Raw genomic sequence first — 21,780 nt, 5'->3', positions numbered from 1 at the left:
CTTTATCAGTAATGGTGCTTAAAGCAGCAGAATGCGTTCGTCAGAAGGGATGTCCACAAACATTTGGACGTACAGTGTTTATCTGCTCAGGTCGGTGTGCACGTCTGCATCCAGGGCCTTTAATTGGATTGTACTAATGCCAGTGATTTCCTGAGTGCCTGTATGATTAATTAAGAGTAATTATCGGTAGGAAGGCAGGATGAAATTGACTCTGGTGGGGGAAAAGCTTCACATCGTTAGTTGGTACAGGAAAAGCCCTCTGCTCTTTACAGCAGGACAGAGGACACGTGAGCCAGGGCAGATCAGGCAAGCACTGGATTAAATGGGGTTTAAATGGGAGGGCTGCCGACTGGGCATGTTGACGGTGGTCGTATCGGCATTTGGTAAATCCTGACAGATTTCTAACATGGAGAGCTTCACAAACCTATGGCAGCTTGTTACACAGTGTCTGGTATGTTGGCTGTAAATGCAAATGTAAGTTGAATAGAAGACGCATGACTCTGTGCTGAATGACAAATTGAGAGCACCATCACAAAGGATTCATACCTGTTAAACATTTTTCAACCACATAATGAAATGTATTGAGATTTTACACGATGGACCAACAGAAAGTCGCACATAATTGTGAAGTAGAATGAAAATGAAACATGGTTTTAAAATTGTAATGCGGAAGAGGAGGCACGATGCAAATGCTAGTCTTCTTTACTTTTCGTTACTAAACTAACAAAGAACAAACCACTAGGGAGTAATAATGAAAAGGTAACAAAAACAAAACACTATAAAACAGAGGATGAACTAAAAGACTGAAACAAACAAGCAAAATTAACAAACAAAGAAACAAACTACATAAAGCAAACCTGGAACACTGAAGACAAAAAACACAGCAGGTCAAAACAGACAAACAAGATCCGGACAAAGTAACATGACAAGGTCAAACAAAAAGCACGACAGAGAACAAAGGAGCACATGGGGTATTTATACACAGGCACACACAAGGGACACCTGTGGAATTAACAAGGGGGCGGGGTTACAAATGACACAGGAGGGATTACAGATGACAGGGTGGGGCTAAGGCGGAGACAGGACAATAACATAGGCCATGTGCTCAAACAGCACATGGGGGGAAGAAAACTAAAACTGAAACACAGGTCAGAAACAGAAAAGGAAACTAGACATGCTAAGACAGGCTAAAGGTGTGACAGGCAAGTATTCACCCCCCTGTATCAATAATTAATAGAGTCACCTTGTCTATTAAAGTCTTTTGGGGTATATCTCTACCAAATTTAAGACTCTACAGACTGAGATTTTTTTTATAAAACAGCTGAAGCCCAGCCAGATTGGATGGAGTGTGTCTGAGATCAGCATTTTTTTTTTTTTTATGTCTTGCCACAGATGCTCAATGGTATTTAGGTCAGGGACTTTTGCCACATGTTCCACATGTTTGCTGTGTGTCTCCTACACGGCTTGTTGCAAACTGCATACGGTCCTTCGTATGTCTTTCGTTCAACAACGGTTTTCTTCTTGCCACTTGCCATCATTCTTGTCTGTTTGCATCTGAAATTTCCACTTACGAGGTTGGAAGTCAAAATTACGACTTGACATGCGTTTGAGTGATTTTTGGTCGGGTGGAAATAGACACCATTAGGAAAATCCTTTTGTCTATACTTTTGGTCTTTTATCATAAAAAACAGAAGGTTTATTTTGCCCTGCTCCAAGAAAATTAAGCGAATAAGACAGAATAAGACGTGCAACAGGTGAATGATGTTTTTATCCCATTAGAACCGTGACCATACTAGACTTTTACATTTAAAACCTTTTTTGTTTTGTTTTGAACCTGTACAGCTTAAAACTATTGGTAATACATTTTTACCGTTTACTGTCAGAGCAGGATCTATACTGGCAGCTGCCATGACCTTGTCATGTTACTGACACGCCCCCAACAGGGCAACTCGGGGACTTATTCAAAAAATTAAAAAAAAGTTTTGCACTGGTAAATACGTGTTTGTGTGGCATTCGTGTGATCTAATGTCATAAATAAGATATTTCCGACAAGACTTCAAAGCTTTTAGCATTAAAAGCTTTAAGCATGAGTTCTACCTGATTTGTACAATGGCTTATAGGTATGTAGATAGATCCATGTGGCTGACCCAGTTTCACTCAGTTACATGCATTAGTCAAGTAACATCACTGAGAAAAACAGAACAATTATCTATAGAAGTGTCCCTGAACGTTCATGACGTCAGTTCTTCTGATCAAGCTGCTGACCTAGAAATTAGCTTGTGATCATCAGAATTAGCTGAAAGCAGTTTAGCAGACTTAAAAAATTGTGTGGTGCTGAGACTGGTTTTAAGGCCAATTTACACAAAGTGCAATTATTATGGATGAAAAACGCATGTGAATGTTTAAAACAAGCACACATACTATGTATTAATGCTAGCTTTCATAATGAGTTTGAAACTGATGAAATTCAATGCTCCCTTGTGTCTCATAAAAAAAAACCTGACTATAGCCACCCGTCAGACGCTCATTCCTATCTTGGCATGCAGGTACGTGCCTGCTCGTTACACACAAACGCAGACACACAGCAGTGCACAGAGCCAACTTTTACATCAACAATAAACAGAATACTAAATAAAATGACATGGCTGTTCCTGCAAATGCATGAATGTGCAAAGTCAGTTTGGAAAAGTGGATAAGCGCTGCACCATTAAAATAGCAATCCGCCATCAGAGTGCACCTGGGTCTTAAAGGGAATGGTAGGTGTCACACTGACGCTATGCACAAAACACACCCAGGATTAATTAAGGGAACTAGTACACTGTGCAATTCAAGGCATATTTTTCTCATCCTTACAATACTAAAGCAGACAAACCAAGTCTCCCTGAAGCTGCGGGAGTCTCCCACATTTCGGTAGTGGCTCCCTGATGCCCGCGAGTCACATATAATCTCCCGGAATTCAGAATGAGTGCCCCACAAATGCGCACACAGGAGACAGACTTTTTTTCTCTAATCGCATGTGGGAAGGAGAGAGAGAAAATAGAGAGGGTTCTGATTGGCCTGTTCTCTGCAAAGAGTCTGTGAGACAGCCAATCAGTTTTTAGTGTGGGCGCTGAAATCGACTTTTACAACTTGGGATGTCTGCTAAAGACACATCAAAATGCCCTAAATCAAGCTGGTTGACGGTTTGCCTTAAGATCGCCTAAAATACGAACCCTTGTGTGACATATTCCAATTTGGTTCCATTTTGATAAAATTTTTATTTATTTCTTTGCCTGACAAAAAAATCTAAATTGCATTTGGTGTGTTTGAGTATGAGGCCCAAAGGAAGGTTTTTTTTATAAACATCTACAATATGTTAGTTTCTTTTAATTTTGAGTTTTGCCAAGAAGCCACAGTGCCATTCTGCAAAATATGAGCTTGTTTGGCTGCATTCTGTTTCTAGTTGGCTGAATGCAGCACCATGCCGACCCTGCCTGCCTCTCCAAAACTGATATTCAAATAGTGAAACAGCACATCATGATGATCAGCTCCAAATCAAACCATGGATTTTGGAAGAGTTTCTGCTGCTAGAAAATGATGAAATCTTCAGAAACTAAAGCAATAAGGCATGAACACTGCTGAAGCAGAAAAACCACAGTTATGACCCATAGACTAATCCTTCAGTCTTATTTTCCACAGTTTGAGATTTATTCATGGCTCCAGACTTCTCATCCATATGAAAAATCTCTGCCGAGAAAACTTTACTTTTGCTCCTGTTAGAAAGGTGAGTCTGTCTGAGGATAAGGTGATGCGCAATTCTCCTCAAGGTCGACGCGAGCGCAAGGCATGATTCTTCTTTCAGAGTCGAGTTTCTTCAGAGTCGAGAATCAACCAGCAGTCTGAACACAAGACACCTATCTCAATAAGAGGCGTCTGCACGTATACGTCCATTTTTCCCCCTCAAAGAAAATCTGCGGCGCTTGACCATGAAAAGCAGAATGTCTCCCATTCAGCTCGAATTCTTCAAATCATTCATCACCCGCCCAGCCGCTGCCATCGCGCGGAGCAGCCTGGACATGCGGGAGAATGACGTCTCACAACGAAATGGAGGATGATGAACTGCCGTTACATAAGGCAGCCAAATGAAAAGAAGCAAACTTTGTAAATGTCAAGGTAGATTAAATAAATGAAGTGAAAGGGAGTGGGTGTGAAGAAAGAATCTGAAGAAAACTGGGAAGTGGAGTTTCTCAGCCGGCCCCAACGCTACCGAGCCGCTTCGAGCCATCAGCCAAGCTGGCACTCCACTGTGAAAGCTTTCATGGGGATCTTCTTTGTCTGTTTCTCTCTCCTTCCTGTCTGCGTCACCATGGACTGAATAAAAGGCAACACTAAAGCTGACCTGGAAAGAAAGAGAGACTCGCTTCTAAAAAGTCTAAAAAGTAAAAAAAAAAGAAAAAAAAGTAAAACAGCCTGATCGGTATCTCTAAAGATTAACCCTTGTGTGGTGTTCAGGTCTGTGGGACCTGTTTTCATTTTTCATCAAATGATACTAAAAAATGATTTTTTCTAACTCAAACTCATTGGCATTGGCTCATTTTTTGTGAAAAACATATAACAAAACACATAACAAAACACACACACACACATTTATATTACATACAGTATGTTTGGCCAAGGGCTAATAAACATTGCTTCATTTGTAAATTTGAAACTAAACAAATTTTCTGCTCATATCTTGAGTTTAATTCATTTTCTTTTACATTTTATTAAAAAACTAATAAAAAAAAAGAGTAGCACTTTTTGAAAGAAATGTAACATAAGAAAGGTAAAGGGCAAATATTAACCATGCAAGCTGTTTATATTGCTTGTAATTTAGGTGAAGCAAGCACGTGTAAAGCATTTTAATGTAAAATTGCTTAATTTTGCTTAATTAAACACAAGTAACAAAGTAAACGAGTAACAAAAATATGAACACCACACAAGGGTTAAAAAACCACCAGAATGCAAATACTGGCAAGTCTTAACAGCAAATATTTTTACTTAACTTTTTTTTTTCCAGATGTGTAGCTCCATCATCTCCATCTCCATCTCCAGTATGTTTCAAACACAAAACAGGCCATTTTTCAACTAATTTCTGTGCTACAAATCTTTCCATCTCCAATGTCTAATTCCAACAGGTCCAACACCTGCAGAACCTTCCTGTTCATTATGAGAATGAGAAGCCGAGATATTTAGTCATGTCTTGTAGTCATTCATACTCTTTAATATTTGAGCTAAACTGCTGATCAGACGCAGTTTAATCTGAATATCTGAATATCTTATCCAGATAATTACCAGAGCTTTAAAAAAAAACACCTCTGCTGCTGCTCCATGCTGTTTACACGCTAAGCTCCGTGTGTGCAGCATTCACTGTTCGTAGCTGCATTTTCAGTCTTTATTGTTAAGGTAGCTTCACTCTGCACAAATGTTGAGAAAAATCCACCACCCAAAAACTACCTGGTCTGTGCTGGTGCAATCCTGACTTTGTTCAAACAGAACGAACTACGTTTCTCATCATTAAAACACTTTTATTCCACTCAAACAAATGAAACAAACAGTATACAATGAAAATAGTGACCTCCTTATACAAATGAGTTTAAACTGTGTTTAAAAAGCTCTCTTAGACTTGCATTTACCACATAAAACATCCAATATTTTTATCCTGATCTGCTCAAAGTAAAAATAATATATATAATATTCTACCCCTGATCTAAACCATATTAAACTTGCTTTTATGATCTAATCTCACATGTATATGTGGTAAGGAAAGACATTTCTGTGCAGCAGCCATTCATTCAGCCTTACCAAGGTAACAGATATCAATAGCCCTGCTCTGCTATAGAGAGTACATAGGTTTTATTGGCTGTGAACAGCACACTTTCTGACATTTAGATCGACAAACACAAACACATACTGTCGATGTATGGACTCCGACAGTGATTCTCCAATACAGCAGTCATCCGGCTCCAGCTCTAATCTCAATTTAAAACACATTTTTACTGAATAAACAAATCCTGCAGCAGCAGTCTCAAAACAGTGGCCCTCTCACAATCTAAAAAGGCCGCACACTGCTGCTACTTCTAGTAGCTGCCCTCCTTTGACATTAATCTATCCCCACCGCCGCCAAATCCAACCCCAAACCTAAACCCTGGCCATTATAAGCAAAGCCACAAATCTCACAAATTTGGTCTCAGACCAGAATGAAAGGGCTTGATCTACAGGTGCTTCGTCTTTCAGAGCAACAGCTGTGACTGAAACCCTCAATGTTCGGAGAAGAGAAACTCACACAAGACCACAAAACAGAAGAGCAGAGCCAGAGAGCATGTCTGCATAGAACACAGCTCATTATAAAGTGATTAATGGTGATCCAGTAGTGGACCTTGTTATAAATCACCCTGAGCTCAAAGCCAGAGAATTTCACTGGAACCACAGGACAGGCTCTGCATCCTTGAGCTGGGCTGTAAATAAATGAGACCTGTTGGAGGCATGGAAGGAAATTACAATGAGAATCGCCCCACCTGCAGCTTTGTACGTGAGAGGAAATGCGGTATAACCAGTAAACACCTTTTTATAGGCAAATAAACTTATTTTTCCAAAAAAAAAAATTGGAAAAATTTGGTAGGTTGTCGTGCCACACTGTCATTTAATGACTCATAATGGCACCAGGTCATCTTAGTCTGCATTTTATCTCTGTAGTTACACTTTTTCAAAGCAAAGTTAAACACTATGGAGAAGCTGTTTGTCCAGGCAACAAAAGGTTTGAAGCACATGAAACAGCCCCGGTTCTAGACTGCTCTGTTTGGGCAAGCAGTAGAACATAATGGGCTGCTAGTACTACAAGTTAAGCAACAAGGGTTAACACTGTAACACTGACCAAAAAAAGGAAGATATGTTTAATTCGCCCTTATACAGTTGGACAATGAAACTGAAACACCTGGTTTTAGACCACAATCATTTATTGTGGTGACCGACAGTTCTGGAGGAAACAGGAGAGTTGAGGTGCACATTAAATTCTGCCGTGATTTGGGCAGCCGAGGTTTTATGTTTTTTGGATACAATCCGGGTTAGCACCCGAAAAAATCCTTTTCAGACAGATTCCTCTTGCATCCACAGTTAATCCTGTTGGATGCGGTTGGTCCTTCTTGGTGGTATGCTGACATTACCCTGGATACCATGGCTCTTGATACATCACAAAGACTTGCTGTCTTGGTCACAGATGCTCCAGCAAGACGTGCACCAACAATTTGTGCTCTTTTGAACTCTGGTATGTCACACATAATGTTGGTAAGAGCAAAACTGTGCTCTTATCCTGCTAATTGAACCTTAACACTCTGCTCTTACTGGTGGAATAAGTAATTAATAAAGATTGGTCACCAGGCTGCTCCAATTTAGCCATGAAACCTCTCACACTAATGACTAATGACAGGTGTTTCAGTTTCATTGTCCAACCCATATATATCCCTGCCTCTCGTGTTCACATTGACACAACCTGTAGAACTGAATCTGAACCAGAACATGTCTCAATTAACTTCTCCAAGTTGCTGCTGCTGCTTCAATATGACTCAAAAAGCCAATCAGAAATAAGCAAGGAAATATCTTGACGTTGCAAAGCAAAATGGGTTTTCGTGATAGGTCAGAATTTTTTTTACAGATAATTAAAAAAAAGTAGTAGTTGCTCGCATACTGTCCTGTTAAGGGGTTAAGTATGAGAAAGGCAGTATATAAATAATACATGATTATTTATTAATATTCTTAAGATCATTTTTAGGGGGTTCGGTCACTGTGAGCTCCTCCGGCCAAATAGATATGCAACTCCTATCTTTCTGCAAGTAAATTGCACCATTATGAAGAAGCAGTGAATGAAAATGAACAAAATAACACATCACCAGGCCCCACTTTGCTACAGGCTAAGAGCTAAAAGCTCCAGCCTAAGTAAGAGTAACAGAGTGCTCTTTTTTTTCCTTTAAAAAAGTGTGTCAGGAGAGTACATAAGGAGTGGCATTAGCCGCAGAAGTGAGCAGTACAAATTGGAGAGAGAGGCGAGCCAGAGTGCGTGCTATCACTGTGCAAATGAAGGCTAATTGGGTGTGCGCGAGCCGGTGGGTTGCCAGACTCCCTTGGAAGGAGATGGGGAGAGGAAGAAGAAGAAGGGAGGGAGGGAGGAAGGAAGGGAGGCTGAAAGACTGTGGAAACATCTTGAAGATATACAATAAAAGCAATAGAATAGACGCTAAATAATATAATTTAGAGCTAACACACAGTATATGTATATACCATATTCACTACATGCAGCTCTGGAAAAAATGATAAATTATAAGTTCCTTTGATTTTACCAAACTGAAAACCTCTGGAATATAATGAAGAGGAAGGTGGATGATCACAAGCCATCAAACCACCAAGCTGAACTGCTTGAATTTGTGCACCAGGAGTATAAAGTACTATATAAAGTTATCCAAAAGCAGTGTGTAAGACTGGTGGAGAAGAACAGGCCAATATGCATGAAAACTGTGAATAAAAACCAGGGTTATTCCACCAAATATTGATTTCTGAACTCTTAAAACGTTATGAATATGAACTTATTTTCTTTGCATTATTTGAGGTTTGAAAGCTCTGCCTTTATTTTTGTTATTTTAGCCATTTCTCATGTTCTGCAAATAAATGCTCTGAATGACAATATTTTTATTTGGAATTTGGGAGAAATGTTGTCTGTAGTTTATAGAATAAAACAACAATGTTCATTTTACACAAACAAACACCTATAAATAGCACAATCAGAGAAACTGATTCAGAAACTGAAGTGTTCTCTTTATATTAAGAGCTCACAAACACACAGAACACAACACAAAAAGAGGAAAGCTGAGGCTGTGTTGCTCCATCAAATTCACTTTAATAAAAGTCAGAGCATATGGAGATTCCCCCACTAAAGAGCTCTGCTGTGAGTTAAAAAAAATTGCAAGTTGAAGCTTCTCAAACTGATACACACCATTAACTTTATCTTAGAGTGTTTTCATATATGACATTCAGTTCCCTAGTGAGCATCCTGGAGGAGTTTGTGAAGACTCTACAGAATACATTAACATAAACACAATACACAAAACACTCACATTTCACATTCAACACATTCACTGCTTGCCTGGAACTGGGAGAAAGTTCCTCATGATGCACAATGTTCAACCCACAGAGATGTAAATCTATATATATATATATATATATATTTTTATCATCATCACCTGCTTATGTGTCACACATCCGCTGTGTTTACACTCACACAATGCAAATATCGAGTACATTTAAGTAGGGCTACAGCAGATAATCACCATAACATTAAAACCACTGGCAGAAGAAGTAAAGAACACTGAGAATGTGGATACAATGAACCTAAAAAAACGTGGGGGACAGATTAGGCAGCAAGTACACAGTCAGTTCTTGAAGTTAATGCGTTTAAAGCTGAAAAATGGTCAATCGTACAATCTGAACCACTTTTTCATCGGACAAACTGCGATGGCTACACGACTGAGTCCGATCATCTCCAAAAGTACAGACTTTTTTTTTTTTTTTCAACTGTTACATCAATGAATATCTATTATCTGGACTACTTTCATGCACAATGTGCACCAGATTATTAAGCGCATTGTAACCGACAATATTACGAAACAGGGGTGTTGCCATGTTTCCCTTCTAATTTAAGCAAGTCTCGCCGCTGGGGGCGCCTAAGTAAACAAAACTGTAATTCTTAAAAACCATGTTCTTTTAAAGTTGCGCAAAGAAGTGCTGGATGTTAATCTACACAGTTTATTTGGTTGAGTAAAGTGCTTATTTACAGTTTATTTACAGTAGCCTAAGCTAAGATTTTCAGTATTGGTTAGCAGCAGTGCTAGTCACGGTTAGCAGCGTGTAGCACGAGTAAATGTCGCCCGAGTGGCTTTATCACTCTTTACAACCTGACTGATAAAATTCATACATAAGGCGCACTGACGATTATTTATTTAATTAAAGGATTTTCAGTGTGCCTTATAGTGCAAAGAATATGGTACATTGTACTTAGCAGATGCTTTGGATAAATACAGTATATACAGTGTGATGTAATGTAATGAACCAATTGTAAAAACAAGGTCTGTCCTTTTAGAGATGACTTAGAAACGATGAGGTATATAAGCAATAGAAATCATATAAATCCAAAGCAAAAAGTAAAATATTTAGCAGGGCCTGAAAGAGGCCAGATAGTAAAATTAGGATAGAGGAAGAAAGGAGGAAGAAAGAAGGAGGGGAAGCAGTGAATAAGGTTATAAATGGTTAGTTTGTTAGGAGTTTAAGGAGGGTAAGTGGTCTTTAAAGAGCTCAGGCTTTAGGAGGTTTCTGAAGGTAGCAAGTTAAACATTTTTCACCCAATTTTTTTTCTGGTATGCAGTAGCCATTCACATCTAAAACTACTCCAAGAAAGGACAAAAGGTGAACCAATGTCTCTAGAAATCAAATAGCATGGACCTTCCTTTTAATGGCAATAACCAGCAGAAATGGGGCACTGATGAATGAGACCAGTTTTGTGTGATTTGAAGGATGATGAGTGACTGCGTGACATCATTCACTGAAACATTATTGCTGAATTACTTGAGAATAAACAAATAGCACAAATGCATATTGACTAATGCATTTAAATTTTACAAAATCACAAAATGGAATTAACCTTTGCACAAATTTCATTGTTTAACAGATTAATTAATGAGTAACAATGATCTATAAAAGAGGAACCAAAAAAATGGCCAGCGTAACTTGTAGTGCATTCTGAATGTGCTGCTTTGTCTGTTAAAAGCTGGGACTCACCAAAGTAACTGTAGAGTTGTGCAAAAAGTCACTTTATTTGTTGCTACTTGATTTTTGTTATTGTTTAAATAACTTAATTTGGCAATAATCTTTAAATTGGTAACACTCCTCATGTCTTTCAAGATCTGCTATGAACATTTCAGTGTCAGATACTGGAGGACACTTCCAGAGGTTTCGTGGAGTCGATGCGTTGATGGGTCACAATATTAAGCAGGTGGTTTTAATGTTATGGCTCAGCAGGGTGCGTATAAAAGCGGGTGTACGCGTGTAATTACTTACTCAGTGAGGGGCGGCTGTGGTCCGTGTCCTCGTCCTCCGGGGCGGGGGCGAGGCTGCTCCTCTCACTGGCCAGGCTGGAGCGACTCCCAGACAGGAAGCTGGCCCTGGACGGATTGGTCAGAATGGACTGGAGCACTGCAGGTGCTGAACTTCCACTAGACTCTGAGAGAGCTTTAGAGAAAGAAGAAGAAGAAGAAACTAGGGCTGCAGCCATTATGACAGGTTTACGCTACACAATTTTAACCCTGATTTTCAAATTGCTCACTGTTTTTGAGCCATAAGTGACAAGCAAATGTGTTTTTTTTTTTTTTCCAGGGCTAATTCAGATGCTAGATGTGAGCTGCTCTAGGCCTGCAACTAACGATTATTTTGATATTAGCTTAGTCTATCATCTTTCTTTAAAAAAGTGAATATATTTATTATTATATAATTTATTTAATATATTTTACCAGATACTGTTCAGATAGGAAATAATTTAGATAGCTAATTTTGCTATTGTTTAAGAAACACACAACCAAACTAAAGTATCATGAAAAAGTTTTCATGATTTCATGATTTTCCTTAATAAATCATTGGTTATTTGGATCAGCAATTAATTTTTTTATATAGTTTTGTAGTTAACAGTTGTTGAAATATAGTACATTACAAATAGACAATGTTTTACCATACCTTAAAAATCCCATCCACACCCACCTCACCCTGCTCTGCCCACATCCACCCCACCCCACCTCACCCTGCCCCACCCTGCCCACATTCACCTCACCCTGCCCCATAATTAGCAATTTCAGTTAAATATATCATATAGCAGATGAACACAGTGGTATTTGAGAAGTGAAGTAATTTGGACACACTAAAAGAAAAAATACAGAAATATTTAGTAGACCCTCCTTTTGCAGAGTTTACAGTCTTTAAATGCTTCCTAGAGCTTTCAATGAGAGTCTGGCTTCTGGTTGAAAGTATTTTGGAACATTCTTCTTTACAAAACATCTTCAGTTCAATCAGCTTTAATGGTTTATGCACAGGATACACAGATCACATATTTGGATACATCAGCTAGAATATATAGACTATTTAAATCCCTCAGGTTCAGTGTCGCTTCAAAAGTGTTCTGTCAATATTTGTGGGTGTTAAACACAGCTTGCTTATTTTCGGTATCATGGCTTTCCATGGTTTTGACACATGCTCAGACTGATACATTTAAAAATACTCTGGTTAAGTGTATACATTTGCTGAAAATGTGATTACTGAGCTAAAATCCATCTCTCTTAGTTGAATTTCTTAATCAGAGAGATTTATAGATATAGATTTTACTCCAGTCTAAGAAACCAGGGTACACTGTTTACATGTCAGCTTGAATAAAGAGAAAATAATGATATTGATGTCATTTTCCACTGCTAGGCCACTATCAGACAATACACACACACACACACACACAAAAAAAAACATTAACTGGCAGGTCATACACTGCTACTATTAAGTTTAAAAAGTGTACAGTGAACAATATGAAATACATTAGAGTGGGTTTACGTTACCCGAGTGTCTCCTTTTGATGCTCTCAGAGATGAAGAGCTTTCTGTCACTGCTGCTCTCGCTGAGCTCTGTGTCGCTGCCTTCACTCTCACTGGAATCAACTACAAAAAGAGAGGGAAGAAATAAGAAAGAGAAAGAGAGAGAGAGAGAGAGAGGTGAAAGGAGAGATTGACAGAAAAAAGAATGTTGACAGCATTTTGAGCATCAGCAGCAGATGCTGACAGGAAATCCGGCAGCAAACACTGCGGTACAAATATTTTTGGTCATGGCCTACCATGCTTTATAATATTTTCACAATAAGAATCTTATTTGAATATTATTTAATAGCAATAATCTAATGGTTTCTCTTCACTTTACATTCTGGAGAATTCAGTCTTTGAACAAAAACATCAAAGTCTTCGTTCATTGTGAAATATTTTTTTAGTCTACTTTCAGGACAGACCATGTGCAGGATAGTTTTACTACCAGATTTAACAAAGTCCACGAAATGATCAAAAGAAGTAAATGAGTAACGTTGAGATATCTGCAGATAATGATACACATGAAAGTACAAAGGAAACCGAACATTCAGAGCTGAAAGAAGAACACTGGACCTCTGAGAAAAACCAAGAAGAAAAGTTATATAGTTATAAGTCTTTATATTACCAAGACTTATTTTACAAACTCACTGACAAGTCTCATTATTTATGTTTCTGCAGAGGCAAAGGGGATTAACCTATAATTGTTCTCATCTGAGCAACAAATCCTTTCACATTACTGCTCACATTTACAGGCCACAAGCATTTAAAATTCATCAAGATCAAATACAATCTGAGCAAAACAACAAAACAAAGTCTATAAAACAAACAACAAAAATCAAGCTTAAAAAGACAAGCACGGACTAACAAAAACACAATTCAAACTTAACAAACTTAATAAAGAAGACAAACCACAAAAAAAGCTGTAACCCAAAAGGATAAGCACAACTGTGGGTAAAAAAAACAACAACCTGATAACAAAAGAAAACATGAGGTATAAATACACATACACAGACAAGGAACACATGGGGAAGAAAACCTGTGTTAGAAAGTAGACAGGCAAGAACACTGAAAACAAGGCAAGGTAAGGGCGGGGCTAGGGCAGAGACAAGAGAACAACAAAACTGAGTCATGTGCTTAAAGAGTACATGGGAAAGAAAACAAAACAGGTTGAGGAAATGACAGACAGAAAAGAAATTCAGGAACAACGGTGATACAGACAAGGTCTCAGCTTAGTCCATCTTTTATCACAAGCTGTGCTGAACTTGAGATGAAGAACACATTAGAGCCTACCTTATGCATCCACAGTATTCAAGAACTTTTCAAACAATACCCAAAAGAAGCTGTATAAGTTAATGTTAATGTCCATATTAATCGTACTTACCCAGACTTTATCCTGCCAGCCCATGTGTGAAAAGTGTATTTGTGAAGGAAAAGTTCTGGATAATATATGGATTGATTCTACTAAAAAAAGAATGGCATACAACAGCTGTACCAACTTTAAAAAAATGGAGACGATTGGCAAAGTGGGTGCTGCTGAAATTTAATTTTAAAGTATATCAAAAATCTCTAAAAGGCAATTTGTTCGACTGAGGCTACGTTCACATTACCAGGCTGAAGTGACTCAAATCAGATTTTTTCGCTTAATGTGATTCAGATCTGATTTTCTCATGGCTGTGTGAATGAGCCATATCCAATTTTTTAAAATCAGATTTGAGTCACTTTCATATGTGGTCCTAAATGGGATACATATCTGATCCATGGACAAGAATGTGAACTGCCAAGAAAGCCAAATCTGATTTGAGCAATGTGGCTTGTAATGTGAACGTAGCCTGAATGGAAGTGATGGAATTCCAAAGGTTTATTTGTTTACTGAACACTGGTTTGTGTTTAAGCCTTGTTAATAAAATATTCCGGCATCATAAACAGAAATTTAGATATTCAGATTTTTTTGAAGGAAAAAATGCACAAGTTAAAGTGGTACACAAGTCCTAAAAACAGTAAAAAAAACACCTCTATTTTAAATTACTATTTCATGAACTACAAATTCTCAACAACACAGTTGACAAGCATTTTCCATTTCAGTCTTTGTCTCTGAATACAACCCGCTTCCCAGATGAAGGAACGCAATGTAGAAGCTTCCCCGCACTGCATGAACAAAAGAGCTCATTAAGTGAAAGAGCAGTCCGAGTCTTCTCCTCCTCACCTTCTGAGAGAAAGCGCGGGGCAGAGGGAGGCGGTTAAGAAGAGATTTTGACAATTACTTGGACAGAGCCAGCTTTAAAATGTGAAAATCAATAGCTGCTGGCAGGGGAAGCTTTTACATCACCGTGCTTCATCTTCATGAAACTCTTCATCAGCTGAGGGTTCACACAATGAGACCGTCAGCGGCTGCAGAGAGAAATAAAGAACTGTAGACACAGAAAGAGAAAACAGAATGATTGCCTCTGCCTCCACTTTATTTCATTCACTCAGTGCCTCTGCCTCTGCGGCAGCTGGAGGGATATAGAGAACTCTTTGTAAAGAGTGAAAGCAGCATCTGCTACAGTCCCACCATCATCATCATTATTATTATCACTATTATTATCATATCAGTATACACAGCCCCCATCATAATCATCATTAGAAAATCAAGCTGTATTATTATTGTTACAGTGTACTTATTATTGTAGTATAAGTGTATCATGCACATTATCTACAGTATATGAATGGTATGAGTGACAGGAATTATGTGATATATATCCCATATCTTCTAATAGAAACTGAAGAAAATAACTAGAATTCATCTTTAAAATAGAATTATGTGTAATATGTGTGTGTGTATATATATATATATATATATATATATATATATATATATATATATATATATATATATATATATATATATATATATAGTATAGAATAGATAATCCTTTATTAATCCCACAATGGGGAAATTTACAATGTTACAGCAGTACAGAGGAAAGGACAGAGAAACAGGTCAGGAAAAACATATAAACAAATAATAATAATAAAAACTATGTATACAAAAACAATTACAGGAAATATATAAGGAAACTTTATAAAAATATATATACATTTAGTGCATAGAGATATGATTATGGTAGGGTGTGACCAGTATTATTGCACAAAGAGTAACAGTGAATAAATATCAAATAAATAGTAGATAAAAAGTTGAGAAAATTATTGCACATTAAACATATTGCACAAATGGTGATAAGGGGATCACAGTACATGTATAATAATAATAATAATAATAATAATAATAATAATAATAATAATAATAATAATAATAACAATAATAATAATAATAATAATAATAATAATAATAATAATAATAATAATAATAATAATAATAACAATAATAATAATAATAATAATAATAATAATAATAATAATAATAATAATAACAATAATAATAATAATAATAATAATAATAATAATAATAATAATAACAATAATAATAATAATAATAATAATAATAATAATAATAATAATAACAATAATAATAATAATAATAATAATAATAATAATAATAATATATGTTGATATTTCTTGTACCTTCTACAAACTGTAAAAATAGTTGTTAATGCTTTATAACACAGCCCGCGTTTTAGAGGGTAATTACTGTGTACTTACAGAATAAAAACAATAAAACACTGTACACTACATAATACAGCCCACTCCCTGTTGTGTCTGAGTACTTACTGAGTAAAGTACTGTGTACTTACTCGAGAGTAAGAACAGTAATAATCAGGTGAGGTGTGGGTTTTCAAAATCTCAGCATTCCTGATTGTGTTATTGAAGAAATATAAATATTATTGTATATTAGTCTTGATATTACAAACTATATGTTTTCTTCCTACTCTACTGCACCCTGACTGTTTTAAATCAAATTCTCATCTTCTTCTTTAAACTCATAAAATTATTAGAATAATAATTCCCTGGAGTGTGACTGGAATGAAACCTTCATAACTGCCATGAACAAAGGGCAAAATGATTATATATTATTTTATATGAAAATTGCACCACAAGTTTAGGGAAATTGCAAATTCTCCTGTGCTTTATTTGTACATACAGGGGTTGGACAATAAAACTGAAACACCTGGTTTTAGACCACAATAATTTATTGTCCGGACGGACAGTTCTGGTAGAAACAGGAGAGTTGAGGTGCACATTGAATTCTGCCGTGATTTGGGCAGCTTCTTCTTACAGCGTCCACAGTTAATCCTGTTGGATTTGGTTCGTTCTTCTTGGTGGTATGCTGACATTACCTTGGATACCGTGGCTCTTGATACAGCACAAAGACTTGCTGTCTTAGTCACAGATGCGCCAGCAAGACGTGCACCAACAATTTGTTCTCTCTTGAACTCTAGTATGTCACATATAATGTTGTGTGCATTGCAATATTTTGAGCAAAACTGTGCTCTTACCCTGCTAATTGAACCTTCACACTCTTACTGCTTTTACTGGTGCAATAATGTGCAAATAATGAAGATTGTCCACCAGGCTGCTCCAATTTAGCCATGAAACCTCCCACACTAAAATGACAGGGGTTTCAGTTTCATTGTCCAACCCCTGTACCTTTAAATACGAGTAGGACATCATAAGTATTTTGTATTTACTGATTTATAGAGAACAGTTACATCATAAGTGTTGGGAATGTACAAGATAAGTTTCAGAAAGTTACCTAGTTGAAACACTCTTGTTCCTGGTTGTACTTAATTTATATGAACAGTTAAAGTAACTGTAGGACCCCATGAGTATTTTGAATGTACTGGTTCATCCAGAGAAGTTACACCATAAGTAAATGTAACTTACCAACTAAAATGCGGGCTGTGTTATAAAGTGTTACCAAATAATTGAGCAAAAAGTTATAACAACTTGCTTCTTTTTTTTTTTATTTACACTTAACAAATTGAGAGTTCTTATTTCAACTAGAGTTTATGAGTATCAGCCATTCAACTCAGGGTTTTATGCTAGTTTCATAAAGTGGAAATTTGGAATGAAATATAACTTCTACCATTATCCTTCTACCATTAACGTACAAAGTGGGTGTGTCTCCCTTTCGTTTACTCACCATCAGTGTGTAGTTTTGCCCCCCAGGTTACCTTTTCTTATGTATTCTGTTACAAAATTATTACAGGGTTGACTGGTCAGTGTCTGTGTTGATGGCTATAAGAGCAAGTGGCCGTTTGCTGTGTGGATCAGTTTCACTTACAGTATGTGTGAAAACTCATTGTTATACACAACATTTCATTCGGTCCCCCTCAGGAACTTAAATAAGTAAGTAAGTTAAACTGGAACTGGAAGTGAATATCACTCTGTATATCTGTTATCTGTATTTTAAACGTGAAAACACTGTGTATTCTGTAGTCAAATCAATTTGCACAGATGAGTCTGAAGCCAAAGCAGACATAATGTTGTGATTCGCAGTAAAGAGTAAATCTAATTTTATTTACTTAGAACTTTAAAAGCAGCGTTTGAATTTGTGAACTGCAGAACTGAAGTTTGAAGTAGATTTTGAATGGAAGTTTTTGAGTTAAATCTGATGAAATCCACACTTGGTGCCACCACTAAAGGACACACTTTACACATGCATTTGTTGACATGCTAAGAGACACAAATTCAGCACTGAATGTGAAAGAAGCTGTGGAATAGTGAAAATTTATTCTTTTGACGGGGAAAAAAAAACAAGAAATCTTACTCATAAATCCAGCTTCACTTCGTTTCCTGACAATAGGTAAACAATCTGATTCTGACTACAGTTATACACTGAACCTCTGAACACATAGATATTTTATTTTCCTCTCTGATTTTGTGGTGATTGGAGTTGAATGATTGTTTCATTTGTATTACACCTCATGCAGAAAACACACTATTAAAATGAGTTCTGTGAACGAAAAATTGAATGTGCTGTGTATCTTTTACACACGCATGCATGCATGTACACACACACATACACACGTGGCACATGCACACACACACACACACAAACACACACTGGTGAGTGAAAGGTGGTGAGCTAGAGATCGGCACAGTTCTGGCTTTCGATTTGCTGCACCCCATCTGCCACGGTTCCAATCAGGGGAGAGGAGATGGAGATTGCGCGTGTGTGTGTGTGTGTATGTGTGTGTGTGTGTGTGTGTGTGTGTATACGCGTGTGTGTGTGTGTGTGTGTGTGTGTGTGTGTGTGAGAGTGTCATTTACTGTACACACACACAGCACACACACACACACACACACACACAGTCATTTTGCTGTGTGAGATACCACCCGCTTCTCCAATCTGGCTTGATGAATACAGCCAAGGTGGAGTGACTTCTGGCTTATTGCTGACTCACTCTAACACTGTAACCCCCCCCTCCACACACACACACACACACACACACAACAATGCAAGGTGCTATGCCCCATATGCTGCAGAACAGCCGTCCCCAGATTTTTAATTTCCTTTATTTCCTTTATTATAAAAGTGTGAATCAGACGCAGTAAAGCTTCAATCGAGAAGCACCTGTGCTGGAAGAGCAGCCTGAGCCGCCGCAACAATCCGCCAGAATCACAACAACAATTCAGCGCAATATGTGGAGATATGGATGTCCTGCTGGCCCACCTAAATTATTTTAAACTAGAGTACAGTAACCACTGACTCATGAGCTCTCTGCATCTTCAAATGGACTCTACAACAACAATTGCAATGCAGATCTTCTCCTCTTCTAATTGCCTTGTCCTGAACACTGGTGTCCCGCATGGTTGCGTTTTATATAGTGACGTTAATCGATTACAACATTTAATTAGATTTATCACAACAATATTCTGTAATTAACTGCGATTAACTGCACTTGTTCTTCTTAATATGCAAGTTTTTTTATAGTAGATATTTAAATGTAAATAATAGAATGAATGTAAGAAATGTAAAATGCAGTTATATTTATATTCGTGGTGTCAAATAAAATACTAGTATATACAGGGGTTGGACAATGAAACTGTAACACCTGGTTTTAGATCACAATAATTTATTGTCCCAAAGGAAAGTTCTGGTGGAAACAGTAGAGTTGAGGTGCACATCTTGCGTCCACAGTTAATCCTGTTGGATGTGGTTCCTCCTTCTTGGTGGTATGCTGACACTACCCTGGAGACCATGGCTCTTGATACATCACAAAGACTTGCTGTCTTGGTCACAGACGCGCCAGCAAGACGTGCACCACTTGACCTCTTTTGAACTCTGGTATGTTACCCATAATGACTTATTCTGCTAATTGAACCTTCACACTCTGATCTTACTGATGCAATTTGCAATTAATGAAGATTGTCCACCAGGCTGCTCCAATTTAGCCATAAAACCTCCCACACTAAAATGACAGGTGTTTCACTTTCACTGTCCAACCCCTGTACTTGTGTGTTTGAGGCGAGATAAAGCCATATGGAATAAAGAATGCATGACAAATTGAATAGAGGAGACTTTTTTTTAGATCTTAATTTGCTGAGTTTAAAAAAGTGTTTTCACACCTGTAGCTTGTTTCTATGGTCTGAATCAGTTTAATTATTTGAAGTGTTTTCTCCCTCTGATTGATTTGTTTTTAAACAGGCATAAACCAGAATGCACCAAAATGTGCACCAATAAACCACGTGACCCCGTTGTCTCCTCTGATTGTTCAGAGCTGGAGCAAGAAAGTAAATATATCTAAGATAACAGCTAGTGGACTAATTGCCCCCTCTTTATAATGGTTGTGTCTTTTATGTTGTGTTGCAATGTACTATGTTGTAACGGAGCTACTGTAACTCTTGCAAAGCAAATTTCAAATCATGGATCTCGCAATAAAGTATTATCTATGTACTCTTTTGATCTATAAGGATAAATTTAATTGTTAACAGGCTGTATACGTTGTAAACATCTAAAAGAACAACGTGAGGTCCAGACTCATGATTATCACTTACAGTACCAGTTAAATTTTGTACACACACCAGTTTTCTTTCTTTTATGATTTTCTGTTATTAATGTTAGATTGTAAATTTAATATTGAAGACTAAATTAATGTTACACAGGAACACATGCTGAATTATTTTGTAAACAAAAAGTGTTAACAAAAACAGAATATGTTTTATTCTTTGGATTCTTCTTAGTACCACATTTAGCTTAGCTTTGAGGATTTTTTCAGTGTCTTCATGAGCTAGAGTCACCTGGAATAGATTTCCCGGCATCTTAAATGAGTTTCTAGAGGTGCTCAACAATAGTTGCTGCTTTTCCTTAATGCTGTGAAGCTCCAGCTCATCCTAAATCACCTCAAATTACCATCTCAGTTGGGTTTAGATCAGGGGCTTGTGGAGGACAAACACTTTTTGTCCCTTAATTGTTTTATTGTCTTTATTATTAATCTACAATGTAGAGAATAAAGAAAGAAAGAAAAACATTGAACGATTAACTGGTACTGTATATGAAAGCTTGCATTACACAATTGCTGTCGTAAAACAGACCTAATGCGTATAATGCAGATGCAGATTTTCTAGTTTTTGCTTTTTTCATATTTGGATACAAAGTGATAATTTTGGAAAAGGAGACAAACCCTTAGGTATATTGAGCTTGATCTGGTCCAACCTGACCTACAATGAAGACAATTTGAAGACTCTAAATTGCAGGGAAACTCTATTTGGATGTGATTCAGTGTGCATTGGCTCAGTCCTGCCCCAGCTCCTCCTTTTTATTACCACATACCTGCATCCATTTCTGCAGCCATTCCTCATTTTTATGGATTTGCCTTATGCATGCCTGCCAGCTTGCCTGTGCTGTGACCCACAACTGCTGCAAAGTGTTGAGCTGCCTACAGTAAAGCTTCTCTGAAAATGCTGATTAAAATATGGCTTAAGTTAAGGTAAGTTTGGAGGGTTAGGTCCAGAACATTATTGGAATAAGGACTGAAAAGTCTATAGTAAAATAAGATCACTGTTAATTTAACTTAAGAGTTTCCAGTCCCAAGATTAATGGCAGCATATTCTACTAGTGTACATTATTTTCAAATCTCACAGTTTTCTGTCTGAATGCTGTGAATACATACCTCTGTTAATACACAGAGACAGAGTTCATGAGAAGTTCACTCACAAACTCACGATTGAT

At 37.3% G+C, this 21,780-nt stretch overlaps 1 protein-coding gene across 2 annotated transcripts in view; it reads right to left on the bottom strand.

Annotated features, from left to right (window-relative positions):
• Window positions 1–21,780, bottom strand: part of doc2b (double C2-like domains, beta) — a 364,239-nt gene that overhangs the window by 271,676 nt on the left and 70,783 nt on the right. For both annotated transcript variants that reach the window (XM_007245281.4, XM_049475881.1), the window contains exons 7-8: window positions 12,651–12,749; window positions 11,119–11,289 (exon numbers count right to left, since the gene is read on the bottom strand). In XM_007245281.4, coding sequence (XP_007245343.3) covers window positions 11,119–11,289; window positions 12,651–12,749 — 270 coding nt within the window. The remainder of the gene's footprint in view (window positions 1–11,118; window positions 11,290–12,650; window positions 12,750–21,780) is intronic.

This window comes from Astyanax mexicanus, chromosome 1 (assembly GCF_023375975.1).
Source record: "Astyanax mexicanus isolate ESR-SI-001 chromosome 1, AstMex3_surface, whole genome shotgun sequence".
In the NCBI taxonomy this organism is placed as follows: domain Eukaryota; kingdom Metazoa; phylum Chordata; class Actinopteri; order Characiformes; family Acestrorhamphidae; genus Astyanax; species Astyanax mexicanus.
The sequence above is the reverse complement of the archived record's forward strand: the minus strand, read 5'-3'. Positions and strand labels throughout refer to the sequence as shown.